The sequence below is a fragment of the Hippoglossus stenolepis genome, chromosome 20, assembly GCF_022539355.2.
Source record: "Hippoglossus stenolepis isolate QCI-W04-F060 chromosome 20, HSTE1.2, whole genome shotgun sequence".
NCBI classification, from domain to species: domain Eukaryota; kingdom Metazoa; phylum Chordata; class Actinopteri; order Pleuronectiformes; family Pleuronectidae; genus Hippoglossus; species Hippoglossus stenolepis.
Window position 1 is genome coordinate 14,237,567 of NC_061502.1, and position 19,856 is coordinate 14,257,422.

Below are 19,856 nucleotides of genomic sequence, written 5' to 3' on the forward strand. Positions count from 1 at the left end.
TGTGTGTGTGTGTGTGTGTGTGTGTGTGTGTGTGTGTGTGTGTGTGTGTGTGTGTGTGTGTGTGTGTAGGAGTAAAGTTTTCCAAGAGGCTGCAACAAGGGCTTCCCTCCTTGACAACCAGCTTGTATTCAGGATCGTGTGTCTCCCGTGGTTACGCTTGATCCCAGGATGGTTTATGGGAGAGTGTTGGTATTTCCCATGGTGCTGCAGGCTCCTCCTGGCTGCCAGAAATACTGAGCTACTGCACTAAACACACGTATGGACATTTACAGATTGTGGATAAATATCAAAAGTGGATCCAAAGGTTTTCCTGCTTTAAATCTACTGTTAAGACAGATCCCAAAACTAAAAATCCCACAATTAAATCCTGAACTGAGAAAGATTAGCTTTCAGGTGCCCACTGTAGCTCACCTGGTAGAGTGGTCACCCCAAAGGTCTGACCGGGCACTTTGCTGCGTGCCTTCCCCACTCTCTCTCTCTCTCCATATAAAAAGATCTGTGTCTATCTCATTGCATGATTTTAAACTTTTCATTATTTGTTTGTTAGTAGCATCACACAAAACAAATGTACGGATTTCCATGAAACTTGATGGAATGATAAAGTAAAGCTCAGGGATGAAATCTTTAACATTTGAACAACACGTTTTTCAACATTGTCTTTGATTCGTTAGAGAAAATTTCATGGATCTTGATGAAAAAAATCAGGCATGTTTAGGGGACTGATATTTGAGTGTGAACAATTCTAGTTGATAGTCAATTAATTGTTAAGTGATTTTCAGTGGAAAAATGCCAATCATCTGATGGTTCTGGCTTCTAAATGTGAGAAGTTGATAGTTACCTTATTTTATCTTGAATTCATTCTCTTGGGATTTTATTTGACAAAAACATGTGATGACATCAACTTAGACGTTTCAAGACATCATTTCAGAATACAGATTTATGAATTTCAAAACTCCACGTTTGCTTTTCCTCTTCTTTCAAACTATCCATAATTGACTTCTTCAAGTTCACTACTATCACGGATACTGACTGAGGAGAATGTAATGTGGCCAGACTGAATATGACTTACGTGATGTGTAATTACCACATCCAGAATCTGACGTGATGAGAAGCCCCGGCAGCGATGCTCTGAATGAAGCTGACAGATCTCTGTATTAGGGGTTTCAAATAGCTATAGCATGGCTTCATGTAGTCTATCCACTGCTTTCATATTCTGGCTCAAATTTCCCTTTTTCTACCTTCTCCAATTTCGACTTTCATTACATCATCTCTCTGCAGCTGCTGTGCTCTCACTCCTCTCACTCCTCTCACTCCTCTCTCCCTCGCTCGCTCTGTTGATGTATATTGTGGTCGCTGTTGTCACGTGGCCGTGGTGATTGGTTCCAGGCCTCGTGGCCGTACTTGGTGGAAGTTTTTTGGCCAGAAACCGACAGGGCCGTGAACTCACTGTGCGCGACCTTGCAGAGTGAAAGAAAGCCCAGCACGCACACAAAGCTGCGTGAGTGGACGCACACTCGCAGAATCAGTGGAAAAAGTGTGCGGCCTCTCAGAGTTGTCACTGGTGGGTTGGGTTTTAATCTGATAGGATTTTTTATGATCCACCACCTGAAGACAAAGTGAGCTCACTGCACGCCACAGAAAAACTCTGTCTTTTTCAACCTCCTCCATTCTCATCCGTCCATCTATTCTCTTTCAGCATCTATTCCTGTGCTTTACATTGACTGAATCTTTTCAATTTCTTTTTTTCCCAGTTTGGAATCAGTAAAATCCATACATCTGTCTCTCTGTCTGTCTGTTTCCTCCTTTCTTTCTTTCTTTCTTTCTTTCTTTCGTCATTTTTTTTCCCTTCCTTCCTTCCTTCCTCTCCTATCTGTTATTCTTCACTCGTCTACTGTCTCTTTCTCCACCCACCACCCTCTCCAAAGCCAAACAGCCATTTCATTGTGCTGCACTCACTCTGGATTTGTGCAGACATGAAATAGACGACTCTTAAATCAGTCTGACTGGATCGTGCCCGCTCATCTGCTACAGACATTAACATTTTCCTCACCTTCGCCCAGTCGCAACCAAACTGAACTACAGAACCTCTCATTGAGTCCTTTGTGGTTTGTTTTCATGCAGGTACTACTTCAGAGTGCAGGCCAAGAATGTGTTTGGTTTGGGACCAATCAGCGAAACACTCACCTATGTCACTGAATCAGGTGTGTATCCCATCAGCACCTGCAAAGAAAAGGCTCAAACGCAAATATCACTGTGACGTTTATTTTATTGCAATGCAACATATCCATGCTGAAAATCCTCGAGGTAGGAGTAGACTTCCAGATGTGCGCTGCATTCGTTATGTGTGTTATGGTTTTCGCAGTCCTATAATCAGGGGAATGCATTAAACTTACAGTGCTGTCTGTGTGCTTTTCATCCCTGCTGAAATGATCCCATTCCTTCTTTCAGACGATCCTCTTCTCATCGAAAGGCCACCTGGTAAGTCCGAGTGAAGCTGCCCTCGGGGTTTTAAGGAGAGAGACATCATCCTGTTAAACAACCCGTCTGGATCTGATTCAGTATTGATGTTCCTCCTCTATCATTCCCCCCCGGTAACACTCCTCAGAAAGGATTTAGACGTCACTCGCAATAACTGAGACAGAGTTTGACCGATGAGTCGGCCAGGATGATGTTTGTGCCAATGTCAGTGTAATGGAGACATTTCATCCAGTGTAGGTTTTTCTCTTTTGAAAAAAAATGTATTATAATAACTATGCAGAAAGGCCAAAGATATGTTGTCGATATTCCCCACACGCTGTAAAGAAGGCAGAAGACTCACTTTAAGAAATGAAGTTTGCATTGTAACCATAGAAATGGTTCAAATTGTAAACGGTTACATAGTTTGTTTACTCCCTCAGCACATTTCTTGGCTCTTATTCTTTAACAACCAAATTCAGAGGATCTTTATCAAAAAATAAAAAAAGGCAAAGCATTTTTATTAGTATTTATATGGATTTCTTCATGTCTTTAAAAAATACAAACAAGACTTAACTATCCATCCATCCATTATTTATACGACTTATCCTTTGAGGGTCATGGGGGAGCTGGAGCTGAGCTGACATTGGTTTTGCATTTACACCTACAGGCAGATATGGGAAGAACATGCAACCTCCACACAGAAAGGCTCCATCTAGCAATCAAAACTTATCTAAACTTATAACCTCATTTATTTCCTTTCCTGCAGCGTCTTTGTACTGAGAGGCAATTCAAAGTGACGTGTATCTTATATTTCAATTTGCGATTATGATGTGTCTTGTATATTTATAGTTATTCACTTTCATCTGCGTTCAGTTTTTTTAATCTTATGTAAAGTTTCTTTGAGCTTTGATAAAAGTGCTATATAAAATGTAATATTATTATTATAAAAGTGCTTTCATAATATTGTAAATAAAAAATACACATCAAATAATATTAAAAAAAATATTTGAAACTACTAAAATGAAAGGGAAGAAAGAAATGAGAAAAACGGACCTATAACTATAATAAAAATGTGGATTTTATTCCAGATATGTTGGACACAAGAACCTGTTTTTATTTAGACTCTGGAAACAGTAAGCAGACTGGTTCCAGATGTTAAAATGTCTGGACGAGTCATTTAGTATCTGCAGATCGAAAAGGAGATTTGGTCCTAAAACATTCAGTGCTTTATAAACCTATAACAGTGTAAATCATCATAACATCAAGGTTACGGATATAAACTGAAACACATGCCGTCTGGCGACCCTGAGGCGACACCATCTCAGAACTCACCACAAGGTCAAAGCTCATAACGTACAAGTAAACATGATATTCATACGTGGATGATGCATTCTGCTCCTCAGGTGGAGAACCAATCTGGATCCCCTACACCTTCAAATACAACTCGGCCCACAGCAGCTGTAAGGGCAGCCAGTACGTCAAGCGGACGTGGTACAGGAAGTTTGTGGGCGTGGTTCTGTGTAACTCACTGCGATACAAGATTTTCATGGGAGACGGTCTTCGAGGTAACGCATCACATGACTGCCACGTTTAATGATTACAAATGAAAACTGCCGGGACATGTTTGTCAGTCTCCCTCCATCCAAGCATTGGTTGTTTTTGTGGAGATTTAAAATTGCATTATCCTCCCTCTGCAGAGCCTTTCTACAGTATAGGAGATACATTTGGACAGGGAGAGGACCACTGCCAGTTTGTGGACTCCTACAGGGATGGAAGGACAGGCCCGGCCTACCTTTCAAATAATCTGCCCTCAGCACAAGGTAAACAACATCAGATCGTACACACAAGGCTCCTTTTGTGGCTTTGATATTCAGCCCTGATCTATTAATTTTATTATTTATCCCCCTTGATCTGCCTCTGGCTCTGTAGCGGAGCAGCTGGATCGATCTTATTAATGCAGAATAATGATTAAATGAATTCTTGCAAAAGGATCAACCTGGGTTTTGAATGTTTTAGTCTAAATCTCACATGCTTCTCATTTTTCTGATTATACCGTAACTTCTAAATGTTCATGATAATGCAGTTACTTATTGGTTTCAGGGCATATCTGTGCATAAGGAGAATAATTGAAACTTGTTTATACATCACAATTTGTATCCGGGATAGTGGGAGGAAGTAGAGACGTGTCGTCCATCTTTAGATTTACAGCCTTTGACCCAAACATGCCCCCAGTAAATATTCTGGGGGGAAATTAGATTGAAACTTGTGCTGAATTTGGATGGAAACCAGTGTCATGGCTATGAACAACATTCGTTATTCTTTTCCGTTCTAGGTTTTTATCGTGCATACCGACAGGAGCCCGTCACATTCGGAGTCGTTGGCAGACGTACACGTCATCCATTCGTGGGTTGGTATGAATGCGGTGTGCCCATCCCTGGGAAGTGGTAACACAGGAGAAGGAAGAGGAGGAGGCGACATTACTATCAAGGGCAACAGGTCTGCATCCCGCTGCAGGCTCACACCTTCACTGGTCCTGCCCGTAAACACAGACTTTTGCCTGCCACGAGAAAAAGACACCACTACAAGTTTATTACAGCTTCACAGAAAGAGAATATAGTACTTTTTAAACAACTCAATGTATATCGTTACAATGCACTTTTTATATAAAGCAGTCTGTATATGAGGGAAAAAGAAGCATGTGTGCTCTCGCTTAGTTTAACTCTTGTCTTAAAGTGTCCTTGTACTATTCCCAACTCTGCCAGAGACAGGTCCTTCTCCAGTGTTATTTATCAAATAGCAGTGACATTGGACCAAAGCACAGGCTGCGAAGAAAACTGTAAGAATGGGCACTTGAGGTGTGTATAGGTCTGTTTATTTTCTATCATGAGATTTGTCTTTCATAATGTAACGGCTTCTGACAGCTACTTTTGATTTGTTTATATGTGTCCTTAAATCTTCCTACAGATTTTTTGGGGTATTCACCAGATTTCATTAAGAGTTACTGTGTAAGTTTTGTGTGTATACGTACAAAAGAATAAAAGACCAAATATTTGCTCAGGAACTGTGGGAGATTGAATAAAGGTGCTAAGGAAACCACAACAATCCAAAAACATGAATCACAACATCTTCTCTCTCGAACACATTCTTTTCCGGCTAAAACCTTCCACTCGAGATCCAGATCTACTTCATCAGCCTAATGGAAGATGTGAGGATCAGAGAGTTTGTTGGAGCCAGTTGGAAAAGCAACTGTTAGAATCTGATGAGGCGTGAGAAACGGCATATTGTGGAAAGAGAAGAAAAGGGAAAAAAACAAGAAAATACCAGTTCATTGGCATTAGGCATGTTAGCAAATATGAAGAGAACCATCAGTCACGTGTAGAGTGCTAACACCCTGCTCCATAATTATCCAAACTGGATTTGTAATGCTTGGTTTTTATACCATAATTAGTTTTAATCTAAAATCACTGGTTAAAAGTAACAAAGTACTCTATAAAGTAATAAAAGTATACCTCAAATTACGAAAACTGGGAATATATTTGTACCTTACCTGAGTATTTAAATTTTTTGCCAACTTAATACCTTTTAAACTCTAGTTTACCAACAGCTTTAACTCTTGTAGTTGGTTGATTTGAGGCTAATTCGAATGATAAGGTAATTTAACCTGAAACAAAGAGTTTTATTTTATGAAATCATATATTTTGTAAATGTAATTAGTGACATGTATACTTGGTAAATACTTTGGAGTCAAAAGTGTATAAATTGTAATTGGAAATACTCAAGTAACTCAAATTTTGTACTTCAGTTCCATACTTAAATATTTATACTTAGTTCACCATTGATATTTTTTCAATAATATATATCTTCTTTCACCTAAGCCTAATTATGAATACTTTTACTATTTTGACAGTGCTACATTAGTTTTACTATTGACGCCCAAGTAAAAGTTTTATTGTGTTCGCTTTGGAAACGTCTACAATGAAAATTTGGAACAATTGTTCTGGATAATTTGAAACAAAATATAAATGTAATATCCTGTTGGATTTGTTAGAATTTGCTGTTAATGTTGTCCGATAAAATCTTTCACAGGGACTTAACCTTTTATTTTCATTTTCACTCTCAAAGCCAATTGTGGTTTTCAGATTTCACAGTGTTTGAATAATTATGGTCCATCAGCAAAAAAAGAACTCTGGTGGAAAAGGAAAAGAAAGTTTAATCAAAAGTGGGTCAACACTAAAGTAAACCAGTCGGAAAATATTTCTTGGATACGATGGAGTGAATGGAATGGTTTAGTTAGCTTATTATTGATTATATCATTGTTAAGATTTTGAAATTGAGAAGTCTTTCCTTTAAGCCCAACGGCAGAACCAGAACTTTCCAACAAATGCAAACCCTAAAGTCTTAATCTTATTCACACCATCATTGTTTAGAGAAAGGAACAGAAGCTTTATGACCCAAGAGATTCAAGAAACTGTCATTAATCCATCCATCCATCACATGGAATGTAAAATCTAATCCAGGCTACTTTTCTGATGTTCAAGCTTTGTTTGTCATTCAAAGTTTTCTTAAATCAGTGCGATAACTTTATGGGTACGAGTGAGGGAAAGTATTACTTTTATTCCACAACATTATGCAGAGCTGATGCACTTCTTCCTTTAACTCTGCTCATTATCAAAAGCCAGACTTCCAGAGCCCTTATCTGAGGAGCACAGATAGTTTGCACAGTTTGTTGAGGTTGGCTGCGACGTGCTGTGGCTGTCAAGATTTTAAAAACATTAAATGCAGGGGGAGGAGTCCTGAGATGACATAAATTATATCCCCTGGGCAGTGACGGAAAGACGGTGGTTGTTTTTGGAATGATAGCAGACCAATTTGTCAACACCCTGGTGGATGGTTGTCAGATATCGGACATGTTTTCCAGGTATGCTGCGTGCAGATGAAAGCTTCTCCGACCTCGTGTGTTCAGTGAGTGATGAGCCTCCCTTTGCCCCAAAATATTTTCCTTGGCTGCGGGGGCTGCGGTGCCTTTTGACCCGAGCCGGGAGTAATGACATTCACGGGGAACACGGTCCTGCGCGGAGACTAAAGATAGAAACTGGGTAATGTAATGCACAATAAAGAGAGGAAAAAGTGAACAGAAGAGAAAGGAGGACAAACTAACACGTGTACATGAAAGCTGGCACATCTGCTGTAGACGTTAAAGGAGAAAGTAATTGTGTGTGTGTGTCCTGATCAGATTCGATGAGTTCTGTCAAAGGGAAGAAAAAGAAAAGATAAAGCGTAACCGATGTAACGGGACAATGCAGGAAACTAGACTGAAAACTCGACAGTGCTGCTCCTACTTTTTGTATTTTAACAGCCTTTTCATGACAATGTGTTAAAAATCAATGCTTCAAACAAGAAATTTTAACTTGTAAAACTAAAATCATCGTTCACATTAAGGAGTTTGGATTTTACACAGAATTCTGACGAAAGGACTGATTGATTTCAAGAGAAGCGATTTAGAGTTCAATGAAAACAAATGAATTGATGTGGTAAAAACAGTTGGTTTAACTTTTGACCATGACATCGATTCACAACTGTCAAATGTAAGTTTAGGCTATTTCATCACAAAGTAAGACCACTAACACCAGAGAAAGTTATATTTTGGCTCGTTGGAATTCACCACCAGCTGGCTACCATTTGTTTTATTTTCCACAGTTGCACAGATGTGGCATAAAATTTGAGAAAAAGAAGAAAAAAAACGAGGACAGAGTTTAGAGAGACCTGCAAAAAAAAGTGAAACTCAGAGTTTTAGGATTTATGGAAATGCGCTAAAATCAAATTCAACTTAAAGTGTCAAAGATTTAGACAACAATTGAAAACTTCTCTACAACCTAAAACATATGCAATATACCCCTATTCAAAGACAAAAACAAGTTTTTACCACATCCCAGTATTATCATTGTCTTCTGAACTCAGTGCCAGTGAAGTTGAACAACCTTCTACCAGTTAAACCACAGTGTACATTCCACTGAAGGAACATGTTGATGCCATGTTGTAAGAGAGTTTCTGCAGAAGATCGACTGTGAGCAGGGTGTTGTGGGTAACCACGGAGGTTTTGAGAGTAGCCAATGCTTGATCAGAGCGTCAATCAAACTGATTAACTGATCCAACTTCTTTCGGGAACCAGGACAGAAGAAACATGAATGTTATACTTGAAATCTGTACAAGTGAAAAAGAAACCAAAGTTATCCCTGCAAACGTTTCCCTGCACGCAGCTCGGAGAAGCACATTCCACCTCGAATAAAGGCTCCAGCTGGTTGCTGCAAATAACAACAATATGACTATGTTCTCCCAGGGAAGTCGATACTGACAAACCCTATTTGCTCGTCAATTTAAAAGGTATTTACCATAAGATTCGCATTATATCGCCCTTCAGGAGTTTGTATTGATCTACGCACGTCGGCCTTGGTTTGCCACTGGAGGTAAAATATTCCACGAATGGAATGAATCCGAATCACTGATGGTTTTCTCTTCCCATTAAAATCTAAATTTGTCATTTGTAAACTTTACATTCTGGATGTAGCACTGGATTGTGATTCGCTGCGTCTGCTTTGATGAAGAAGTGCCGCCAACGGTTGACATCAGATGACAGGAGGATGAAAACAGTGACTGCCATCGATATCAACAGCTTTTTTTTTAATTTCGTCCAAAGACGTTGAAATGTATCTTATTTTCAGCCAACGCTGTGACTTCCATCCATGACATGACACAGCACTGAGACATCCGCACGTCAGCGCTTTTCCAGCGTGTGTCAGGTCCTTTGTAGTTTTCAGTCAAGGTCTGTGCACAGAGCAAACTCCAGATCCTCTCTATAAAAAAGGGCAGAAGGCCACACTCTCTTGATTGAGCCCAGGCCCAGCTGACTTTCCACACGTGGATCTTACATTATAGATTCAGCTACTTCTCAAACTGGCCTCTCGGTGCCAGTAGGCTACTCCTATTAAATTGATTCAGAAAGAGCTCATCTCTCTATATTTATTATTTTGTATATATAGAACAAAATTGCCTGATTACAGGAACATTAAGATCTCTTGGAGAAAAGACACTAGTGGTTGTGAAAGAATGCAGTCTGGTAACTGTTTTCCACGAGCTGCCTTTTTTGTTTCTCCCTGATAGAAATGGGCTGGAAAACGTTTGGACTTCATTCTGCAGAGGTGAATCACCCGATGAATCAGTTGATTCATCGGGTGATTCTTCTTTTGTTTTCGGGGAAAAATAAAAGAGGAAAGAAATGTGAGAATATTTGGGTAGACAATACTTTATAGACTGTGAATTCCTTTAGTGCGTTTCATCAAAAATATCACACACTTCTGAATAAAGCTAAGAATCGGCATCTACCTGTTTCACTGTTATGATGCTGAAAATCGTAGCAAAATTTTAAAAAAAATTGGGTCTGACACTAAAACATAAAGTTCAATAATCATATTTGACATTTTTTAAAGGTGCATTGGTTGGTTTTTGGCCACCTGGGGCAGTGCAGGAAGTCGTAAACCTAAAATATTGTTCAATCCCAATAAATCCAAGTTATTATCTTATAAAGTTTATATGAATATGGCGAATGTTTCCCATTTACACATCCAGCAAACAAATCCGTTTAGCTCTGTTCCTTCTATATTTCACATTTTTATCTCGCCAATGAAAGTAATAAATATAAAAATATTTATTAGAGAAGCTTTTGAAATAATAGCTGATATTAAAATGATTTAAAGGTGCACACACAGCTTATTCAAAATGAGAAATGAGTGTTTATTTGTTCAAGACCCCTTATTTGACTCTATTATTTTCTGTTGAGTTGTTCACAGGTGCTTGCGTCTGTGCAGGCCAACTGGAGACACTCCACTTCTAACGAGTGGACTCCAAAAAATATACAAAAATCATCCATGGTCAATTAAAGATACACTTAATTTATGTGGTGTAATTACTAAGTAATAACAATGTCAATGCAAATTACCAAATCACAGGCGTTCATTCCAAAGCTCATATTCTTTCTCTGTTGTATATTTTCCTTTAACTATCTGGAAGAAACAAGGACCAGTTCAATTTCTTTCAGAAATATTTCTTTGGCGAAAAACAAACTTCAGCTGTTTGCTTGATTTTAACACTGAATCTGTCACCCTCGCTGTTTGATGATGGAGCAGGAAGTTATAAGGTCCTCGGATTATTCGGTTCTAAGGTTTCAGGTCTGTAGAGGTGTATAAGAAACGTTACTTGTATTTGAGGAGAAGTCTTATTGGCAGGAGAGGGGGTGAATGTCGGAGTTTGATATATCCTAGAATTAGTTTGAATGACTTCAGACTTCACAAACAGGAGTCGTAAACAGCAGAGATGGAGAAAATGGCCTGTCCCCCTGAAAAAGTTTTTCACAAACAAAAAAAAAGCCATGAAGAAGAAAAACAATCCCCAGATCTGGGCATTCTCAATTGCCCAGAGACATAATATTTACTGAACTCCAAGATGACATAACAGGCAGGCTGCAGTGATTGAGACTTTGCTGTTTTGCTCTCAGCTCACTGTTCTTTTAATGGCATCTGGACGAGAGCACAGGGGCTCTTTTTTTTTGTTTTGTTGTTGTTAACAAGTCTGAGCTCACTATAAAAGCCCCGGCCCGCTGAGGTTTGCAATTATATAGTTCTTCTGGCACACGAATGGGTCACGCATAAACCAATAAGAGTCCAGCGGGGAGGTGAGAGGTCACTGTGAAGGAGTCAAAAATCATCTCCTTTATTGTGCCGAGACTTTTGTTTTCTCCATTTAAGTGCTGGGGTTACAACGGAGGACGTAAGACGTTTGAAATGTGAAATATGAACCTCCAGTATTATTAGAGAAGCAGGGGGGGGGGAGTCAAACACAATACGGGGACAGGGAGCTTTAGAAATTAGAGACATATTGATGTCATGAATTCTTTAAACTCAAGCTCCTGCTGCTCAGGGAATATTGCCAAACTTTTTTTTTGACTCAGGTGTAAAAAAGTAAATACCAGTTCTATTATGTTTTGAAGGCAAACAAATTTCCAGGTTTTCAGGTCAGGCTGGAGGAAAGTGCTGCTCTGATCCCAATTCTGTCACCGGCTGAACTCATTTAATGACACGGACGTCTGAAATTACTCTGTGTGATGGAAACAAACACAAGCGGTTACACATTGTTGACTTGGTGAGCTCACTGTATTTTCTTTCACTTAAAGCATTGACGGTGATTGCTACTGTCCCTTGTGGCGACGTGTGGGGTCTGAGGCGCATCTGACGTCTCCAGTACCGATGCATGCTGTTCATAAACACCTACACGTGCGTCACTACATAGCACACACGCAAAACCTTCATGTCACGACTGAATTATACGAGGACTTCTTCCCTAATCCAGCAACTCCTAAATAATATTCTGTTACATTGCACCAAATACCACAAAAATGCGATTTAGGATTATGGGTAATTGCTTCTGTGGCGTTGGTTTGTTGGCTGACCGAACCACTATGACATCTTATCGCACACTGTTGGCTCATACAGATCTGATAATGAGGAAGTGAGAGGGTGTGGCCGTGTTGTGATGTTTTTACAGCTCCAATCGAGTCAATTGTAGACGCTGCGATTGATGAACGAGGCTCTGAATCTCCCGACTGAGCGGAGAGAGGAAGAAGCTTCATCTGCTCCTTTATCTTGACAGCTTTGAAAATCCAGTTCTGTGACAACAACAGAACAACGATGGTCTTTTGCTGAACAGGAAACATTCTTTGGCTTTCAAGACTAAGGAGGTAATTAATTTGAACTGGTAGTTAGGGAAATTAAGTTTAAATGCTCCAAGTATTTAAGAAAGGGAACATGAAGTTAAATTTATGCTCGACTGCTTGACGATTCCAGCTGTTGTCTCGGTGTAAACAATGTAACATCTGAAACTCATCATTATAATCCCAGTGACACCAATTAAATACCAAGAAAGACAGAGCAATAACGGCAACGTTTTAAAGGGCTACATTTCCCAGTTCCTGTAGCATTGCTCTCACCAAAATAATTGCTGGGAATGTGGCAACTTGACAAGAAAATTCGGACAAAGCTGGGAAGTCAGTTCTGATTCTGATTTGTTAGCGATCTGCACCCATATCCTCGCTCTATCGGAGGGCTTGTTAGATAGTTTTATCTCGTTTTGCCAGCCCAAGGCCCAAATCGTTATGGAAATGTTAAATGTAGACTAAAAGCTCAATGAGAAGCAAATTAAACAGTGAATAAGAACAAGAAGAAAGCAGAAGGTAAATAGAAATGCAAATGGGAGAGGAAATTGCCCCCTTTATTGATTTTAGTGCATTTTAAACAGCAGTTAAAACAGCAGTCTCTAATGTGGTAGCATGAATGTGTTCGTAACAAGAATTTATGCCAAAAACCAAACATAAGAATGTCGTTTGAATCATTTTCTGAGTGATGGCTCGTGAGCTAACATGAGAAAACACCCAACTATCTATGTAATGAGCTCATCCGACACTGTTTTCCAGACCTCTGGCACAGTAACAAACCTTTGGATTAAGCCTCAGTAAATCACCTCCACTGATCTTGTCAAATGCCAAGTTGCTCAGATTTTCTATTACTTCATTATTATCCTCGACCTCTGCAGCAGATACAAGTACGTCATTGGAAAAGTCAATGCCAGTGGAAGCCAAGGCCAGGAGCAGCTTTTCTTGATAATCAAAACACAACGTTGGCAGTGGTACCTTTGACAAGTTTGTTGTTTTGGAAGTCATTTTTTTCCCCTCCACGTAAACTTTCCAACACGGTGGCTTCTATTGTTCAGAGACATGATTTCATCGTTATCAGGGAGGGTACGTTAATATTAACACTGCTCTTGTATGACTCCTTTGCTCCAACTCACTTCAACATCCCATATTGACTGTGCTCAAATAGTATTGTGGAGACAAGTTATTCCCAATGTGTCTCTGCTTCGAACCAATAGTTCACATCACTGAGGAGATGTTCAGCATTAAAAGAGTGACTTGCCAAGAGTATAGATTATTACTAATCAGCTAAGCTAAGCAAAGCTATATTTAAGCTCCAGCTCCGTATTAGACGCACAGTTACGAGATTAGTATTTATCTTCTCATCTCGCTCTTAGCAAGGAAACCAAAAAGCATATTTCACAAAATGTCAAACTATTCCCTGAATAAAAGGTTAGAATTTTGGACCAAATCCATCAAAAGCATTCACCTTAATGGTCTCCACTGGGCTGAACCAAATACTCATCTGTCCAAGATCCACAGTGCAAAACAGCCAGGTGAAGTCTGGCTTCCCTGGTTCCTATTCAGCTGAGGGAGAGAAGAAGCCATTAAGAGTTCTCTCGTCTTCCTCTGCCTTGTCATCAGCACTTTTAGGCTGACCAAATATAAGGCATTAACAAAAACACAAGAAGATGTGTCGGTGTGTGCCAGTGAGAAGGTAAAATCCAAAAGTTAGTTTGAAGTCTTATCAGATGCCAAGACCGTTTACAGCAGCCTGTTCTGCTTTGAGATTGGATTTTGCTCTTGTGGAAAGTTTTCAGTGTGGCAACCATTTTCTCCACCATTTGGAGACAGTAGAGGTGCCAGCGTGTACTCTAATATCCCACATCCCCACAAACAACAATAGGACCAACCCAGCTTTTGGCCAGGAGGGAGGTTTTAACACATCACAGAACAGGTTAGTCTTCTGAATGCTTCACTGTAAAGGCCTGTAACCGCCAATGCACTCTATTGCTAGACAATAATAGACTGTGCAGTATCAAAAACTTAAGCCATGCCTGTGGTACGCCAAAACCCTCTGCACCGACACAGTGGTCTCATTGAAATGAATGAGGAGGTTGTCTTTTTTTTATGTAGTTGACTAATGTCTAAGGCAAAGACTCTTATTCACTGTTTAATTGGTGATAAAACTTTTATCACATTTGGTGATGTTACAATATATATTGTGCTTACAGTAAGACAGAGTGAGTCACTAGAATCGGTCGAGCTGTAAACACACAGTAAAATACAGCACGGCATGGCATGGCTAGCAGGTATAACATAAAGTAGACATGCCTGGGAGAGTGTGGTGTGGAAACAGTTCTGGGTTGTTGTGTCTGTCTCCCTCTCAGCTCATTTATAGACCCGAGAAAATCTGACAAGTTGACTTATTCCTGTTTGCCATGTGTTAGATTAAAGTGGAATATTTGCGTTACACTGTTGGAATTTATCCCCATATGTCTCTGGGCTCGTGAGCGCTGCTTCACAGCTGCTGCTGATCCCTCAGAGTCAATCCCCCTCGGCCTGAAATGGACAGAAACAATCGCTGCAAATAATTATCAGCATTTGTTTCAAACTGGTACAGCGCGCCACACAGGTAGAGAAGTCCAACTCAGATTTTGTTGGGTGAGCTGACGTACTCAGGGCACGTTGTGTTTTCCCGCATGTCAAAACTCATCTGCTGCTTCTCGCAAGTTAAGACAAACAAGGAGTTGCTTCTCACAACACTTGCCTTCGGCTTGGTGAATTAAACACGTTGCTCTCCTTCTTTCACTGACACTTTTATGCTCACTCCCGCCCTGTCTGACTTGCTGGTTGTAAATGTTACACCCTTTTGCCACTGGCTGAGGAAACAGGCAGACAGCACAACAACTCATTGAGGCCATGTGGATTTATGGCCGTTAGTTTTGCTGTCCTCAGTGTCTCTGAGCTGTCATCAGACTCATTCACTTCACAGAGAAAACTGACTTCATTTTGAATTAATCCAAACACACTGTATCTACTGAGGAAGTTTCCTGATTGTTGTGTGAGATCAAACTCTGCAAATGGTGAATAAGAAGTATTTTATCTTTCATCACGGTCGAGTGGAGAGGAGAAAACTGAAATTACAGACTGATAAATGTGGCTGGTAAAATTTGTCATTTTCAAGGTGCACTTGTAGAAATTTGGACTTTTGTTAGAACCTGAGTATTTTTGTGATCTACCCTGAAAAGACAGAGACATCAGAGAACCTTATTTCTACATGGATTTAGAAAACAACAGCAACATTAGTTCTTTCAAACACATTCATGTCAGTGTAATTATAGATTTGTCTTTACAAAGCGAGAACTAAATATGTGTGATAAAGGAAGGTCAGTGTTTATTTAACAGCTGATCTCTGTGCGGAGCAGAAACGTCACCACGACGAACTTTGAGCAACAAACATGGAGACAAAAGAAGTTAAAGATTTAAACACAGAATCGAAATCACTGCTTTTAATGACTCGAGTCTATTTGAGTTAACCTAACTCAGCTGTGGATCCATAATCAACTGTAACTCCAGCATAGAGAGGCTGAGTGAATGTGGTCTGGACTCTGTGGAGGAGAGTCATGGTGTCAGAGACGCTGTAGAAGGACAGAACACCTGCACTGTGATCCAGGTACACTCCTACTCTGGAGGACCAAGGACCTGACACTGGACTGAAGATCTTGTTGTAAAAAAAGTTATAGCTGTTTCCAACATAATATAACGACTTATAAAGATTTATCATTGTATCCAAATCCACATTCATCTGACCTCTCTGCTCTTCTGATATTCTTGTATCTGTCAAATATTTGTCTCTGTCTCACTCAGAACGTCCTGTAGACGATATCTGACCTGTGACACAGCTGCTGTCACGTCGTTAAAGTACCTCAGGGGATGGATCGTGATGCTGGAGTGTGTAGATTCACTGAGTGGTGACAGTGAGGGGTAGTTGTCTAGAAACTGTATGTGGTCCTTTGTGTCTGAGAGCTGCTTCAGTTCATGGTCTTTCCTCTTCAGCTCAGTGATCTCCTGCTTCAGTCTCTCCTGAAACATTCTGACTCGCCTCACTTCAGTTTTCTTCTGGGATCTGATCTGCTGCTTCACTTCAGAGCTTCTTTTCTCCACCTTTTCGACCAGGTTAGTGAAGATCTCCTTACTCCACTTCACTAGTTTATCAGCATTGGCATTGACGACCTCCTCATCCTCTGGAAGCATCTTCACATCTTCCTCTAGGTCCTGGAGTCTCTGCTGGATTCTTTTTCTCCTGAGCCAGAGCTCTCTCTGCCTCTTATTCTTTTCAGCTGCAGCTTTATGTACATCCACAGCGCAGAGATAACAGATACACTGCTGATCAGTGTGGCAGAAAATATTCTTCACCTCATTGTGACGAGAGCAGATGTTCTCCTGGAGCTTCTCGGATGGCTCCATCATATTAAATTGAGGTGATTGAAAAATAGTTTGGAGGTGTTTTTCACAATAAGAGGCCGAACAACCCAAACAGGACATGAGAGCTTTACAGGTTTTTTTAGTGCAGAAATCACAGGCCACATCTTTAGGTCCAACGGAGTGATCAGCAGTAGCAGCTAGGAGTTCAATGTTTCTCAGCTCCTCCAGTAGATCAGCTATCACAAAGCTTTTCACCAGGACCGGCCTCTCTGTGAAGGTCTGTCTACACTGAGGGCAGCTGTAGATTCCTATTACATCCACATGGTCCCAGTTGGTTTCAATACAGCTCATACAATAGCTGTGTCCACAGCCAATAGTCACCGGATCCTTCAGTAGATCCAGACAGATCGAACAGTTGAATGATTTTCTGTCCAGTTCATTTTCTTGCTGCTCCATTTCAGCTGGTGCCAGTGACTGTAGAATAGGTTCACTTCCTCTGAACAGAAACAGATCTCTGCTCCTCCCTCTCTCGTTCACTTCCTCTTTTTACCACGTTTTAACACACTATTGAAAAGAGCAACAGTATGGTCTTACCTCTCCCCACCAGTGTTGCCACACTGTTTAAAGGCGGCTGCCTTTGTTGCCACACTGTTTAAAGGCGACTGCATATAAACCATTAACAGTTTAATTGACTATCATAAGTTGACTTTGGCCCAAATGTTTTCCTTATGACAGGATCTCATAGGCATTCTCCAAGGACTCTTAGTTAAATACACTAACATCCATAAGAACATTTAAAATAGACTTATTGTTACTCCTTCAACTTCAAAATATGTTTTTATGTGTTATGAACTTCTATATGGTGTAAAAGCATCAGTGCATATACTAGACAAATGACAAACGAATCTGTACACAACAAACAGCTACTGACCTACTACTTTTTAACCAATTTTTATTCTCGTGTCTTCAGTATTTATATGAATTCAGTTAACTGACAATGACTCCATGGACAGCAGTATTGATACAGGCTGGCTTATCCTGTTAAAATAAAGTGAAATGAACTGATATTGAAGCATCCTGTTAAAATAAAGTGAAATGAACTGATATTGAAGCAAACCAGTAATTTAAAGTACATCTCCACCAAGGTTAGCAAGTACAACTTGAAAAATAAACAAAATGCTGCTTTGATGACAGACATTCAAAATGTGTAAATAATCGCCTTTAATTTTTTTAAGTTTAGTAAATTGTGCAAATGCAGATCATAATAACTAAATTAAAGCATTAAATCATAGTGTTGTCTATTGTTATGATATTTTGTGTCAGTGATGGTAAATGTTTATAATGGAACCTTGAGAAGGGCTACAGAGCTGCAATAACAGACACATACAGCAGGTTTTACATGTATCAAAGATAGCAAAGGTATTGTTGTAAGGACTGGGTTAAAGTGACCTTAATATTAAAACATATTTGAAGTTCACAAGGCACGAACATTAATTGGCTAATGATACATTAATAACAGCTTCTCACCATCATCATTTCAGACAGAGGAGTAAAGTCATAGCAAATGTGAGTCTTTTTATGTAACTCATTGAAAAGAAAGCAGGGTTGGAAAGCTCTTCAGGGACGTGATTTATTTATATACGCAGAGGGACAATGACAGATGTGGAATAAACAGAAGGACAAGTGCTTCCTTGTGTGCAGGCATACACTGGCCGAGCGCCTGCAAAGAGAACACACACAAACAAAATAGACACGAAAATAATACATAAGCACAAACACAAACCTGACTACGCTCATCCACTCAGTCAAAGGATGTGATATTTGACCCAGACATCATAGTTGTCCAATGTTGTATAAACCTGAAACTGGGGATGGGAGATATTTGCGGGTCTCTTCCTCTGTTGGCAACAAACATCATCACCACTAAATCTGGATTTTTTATTTAAAATGAGAAAAACATCACATCTTGAAAAGCCATCTCGTACTAAAGGGAAGTCATAAATGGAAAATTTAGAATGCAGTTTCCCAAGGAGGCGTCCAAGGCAATATTTAACTTAATGTCTTATTAATCACTCTGCATTGAAAAACATGCTTGATTGTGGAACCAGGAGATGTTGTGAAAGAGTGAGGCCCTCCGCTCCGTCTGGTGATTGGCTGAGTCCCACAGCTCTGGATTGGAAAAGTCACATCACAACAGGAGCCGTCGGAACTGGCTGGCTGAGGCAAGACGACGGCCAATGAACGGAGGCACATAGAGGGACAAAAAGGAGCACAACACTGCATGTTTATGAATGTTGCTGGTGCAACTTCATTGTGACAAGACGCCTGCTGTGCCTGTTTATTTGAATTCATGCATTAAAAGTGGGCAAGGCAACTCTGATAATGTGATTGTGAGTCAGTATTTGTATATGAACATGGGATCAAAGTCACTGTCCCTTCAGTTTGATTCAGTTCAACAAAGCATTCTTAGCGTCTTTCAGCTCATTGTTTTAGTTTTACAGATCGCAACTGTACTGGTTTGGCACACTCTCATTGCTCTCATCAACCAATCAATTTTCAGCAATAAAAAGCAGATAGAAAACACGAGTGTTTAGAGGCTTAAAATGAATGGATGAATATCATGGCACACCAAAATGGAGCCAAAAGGGTTTTGAACAAACTTTCACACTGGGGTCAAAAGATACAACTTTACAAAAAACGGGACTTTAATGCTCTTATTCGGGTTCACAATTCTAATTTTGGTTATTACTTGAAACAATTAAATGCTCTAATGTCCAGAAAACACATCACTTTTCTCTCACTGTCCATTGCTGCAGCCCCTCTTTTCAGCCTCTGTCTGAAACACTAGATCCTGCCTCTTTAAGGCCCCCCTCCTGATGAAGCCCAGTCATTGTGACGTCTCATTGGTGCAGAAGTGTTGGCCGCACTACCGATAGGGTGTTTCAGGAGCTTCAGTGTTCCCTTTATTGTGGACTTCATAACTTTTACATAAACAAAAAACATTTGTAACTCTTTGGAAAGAGAATCTGAAAAAATTCTCCATGTCTGATGAATGTGTAAAAAGCTAACTGTTTGCGAACACACCCACCAGACCCTCTTTATGTGGCAATGTTGTGTTTTGCACATCCAATTGTTTCATGGCCCCCTGGTGGCATTAAAGTTGACCAATAAAATTGCATTTTCTTTATTAAAAAACCTGCATCCTATCGTATAATTATGACGTAAATTCTTGTCT

General features: G+C 39.9%; 2 protein-coding genes across 5 annotated transcripts in view; one reads left to right on the forward strand and one right to left on the reverse strand.

The window, feature by feature from the left end:
- fndc1 (fibronectin type III domain containing 1) overlaps positions 1-5,556 on the forward strand; it is a 33,496-nt gene extending 27,940 nt beyond the window's left edge. For all 4 annotated transcript variants that reach the window (XM_035143740.2, XM_035143741.2, XM_035143742.2 and 1 more), the window contains 5 exons: positions 2,122-2,201; positions 2,449-2,478; positions 3,861-4,022; positions 4,155-4,277; positions 4,790-5,556. In XM_035143740.2, coding sequence (XP_034999631.2) covers positions 2,122-2,201; positions 2,449-2,478; positions 3,861-4,022; positions 4,155-4,277; positions 4,790-4,905 — 511 coding nt within the window. In that variant the 3' untranslated portion in view covers positions 4,906-5,556. The remainder of the gene's footprint in view (positions 1-2,121; positions 2,202-2,448; positions 2,479-3,860; positions 4,023-4,154; positions 4,278-4,789) is intronic.
- A 10,379-nt stretch (positions 5,557-15,935) lies between these two features.
- On the reverse strand, positions 15,936-17,077 carry LOC118099446 (E3 ubiquitin/ISG15 ligase TRIM25-like). The gene has a single exon (XM_035144076.2). It carries the CDS (start codon positions 17,075-17,077, stop codon positions 16,037-16,039), a length of 1,041 nt encoding a protein of 346 aa, XP_034999967.1. The 3' UTR covers positions 15,936-16,036.
- Positions 17,078-19,856: the final 2,779 nt, after the last annotated feature.

Coding starts and splice junctions, on each gene's coding strand:
- LOC118099446 (XM_035144076.2), bottom strand. CDS start 17,077: ATGGAGCAGCAAGAAAATGAACTGGACAGAAAATCATTCAACTGTTCG.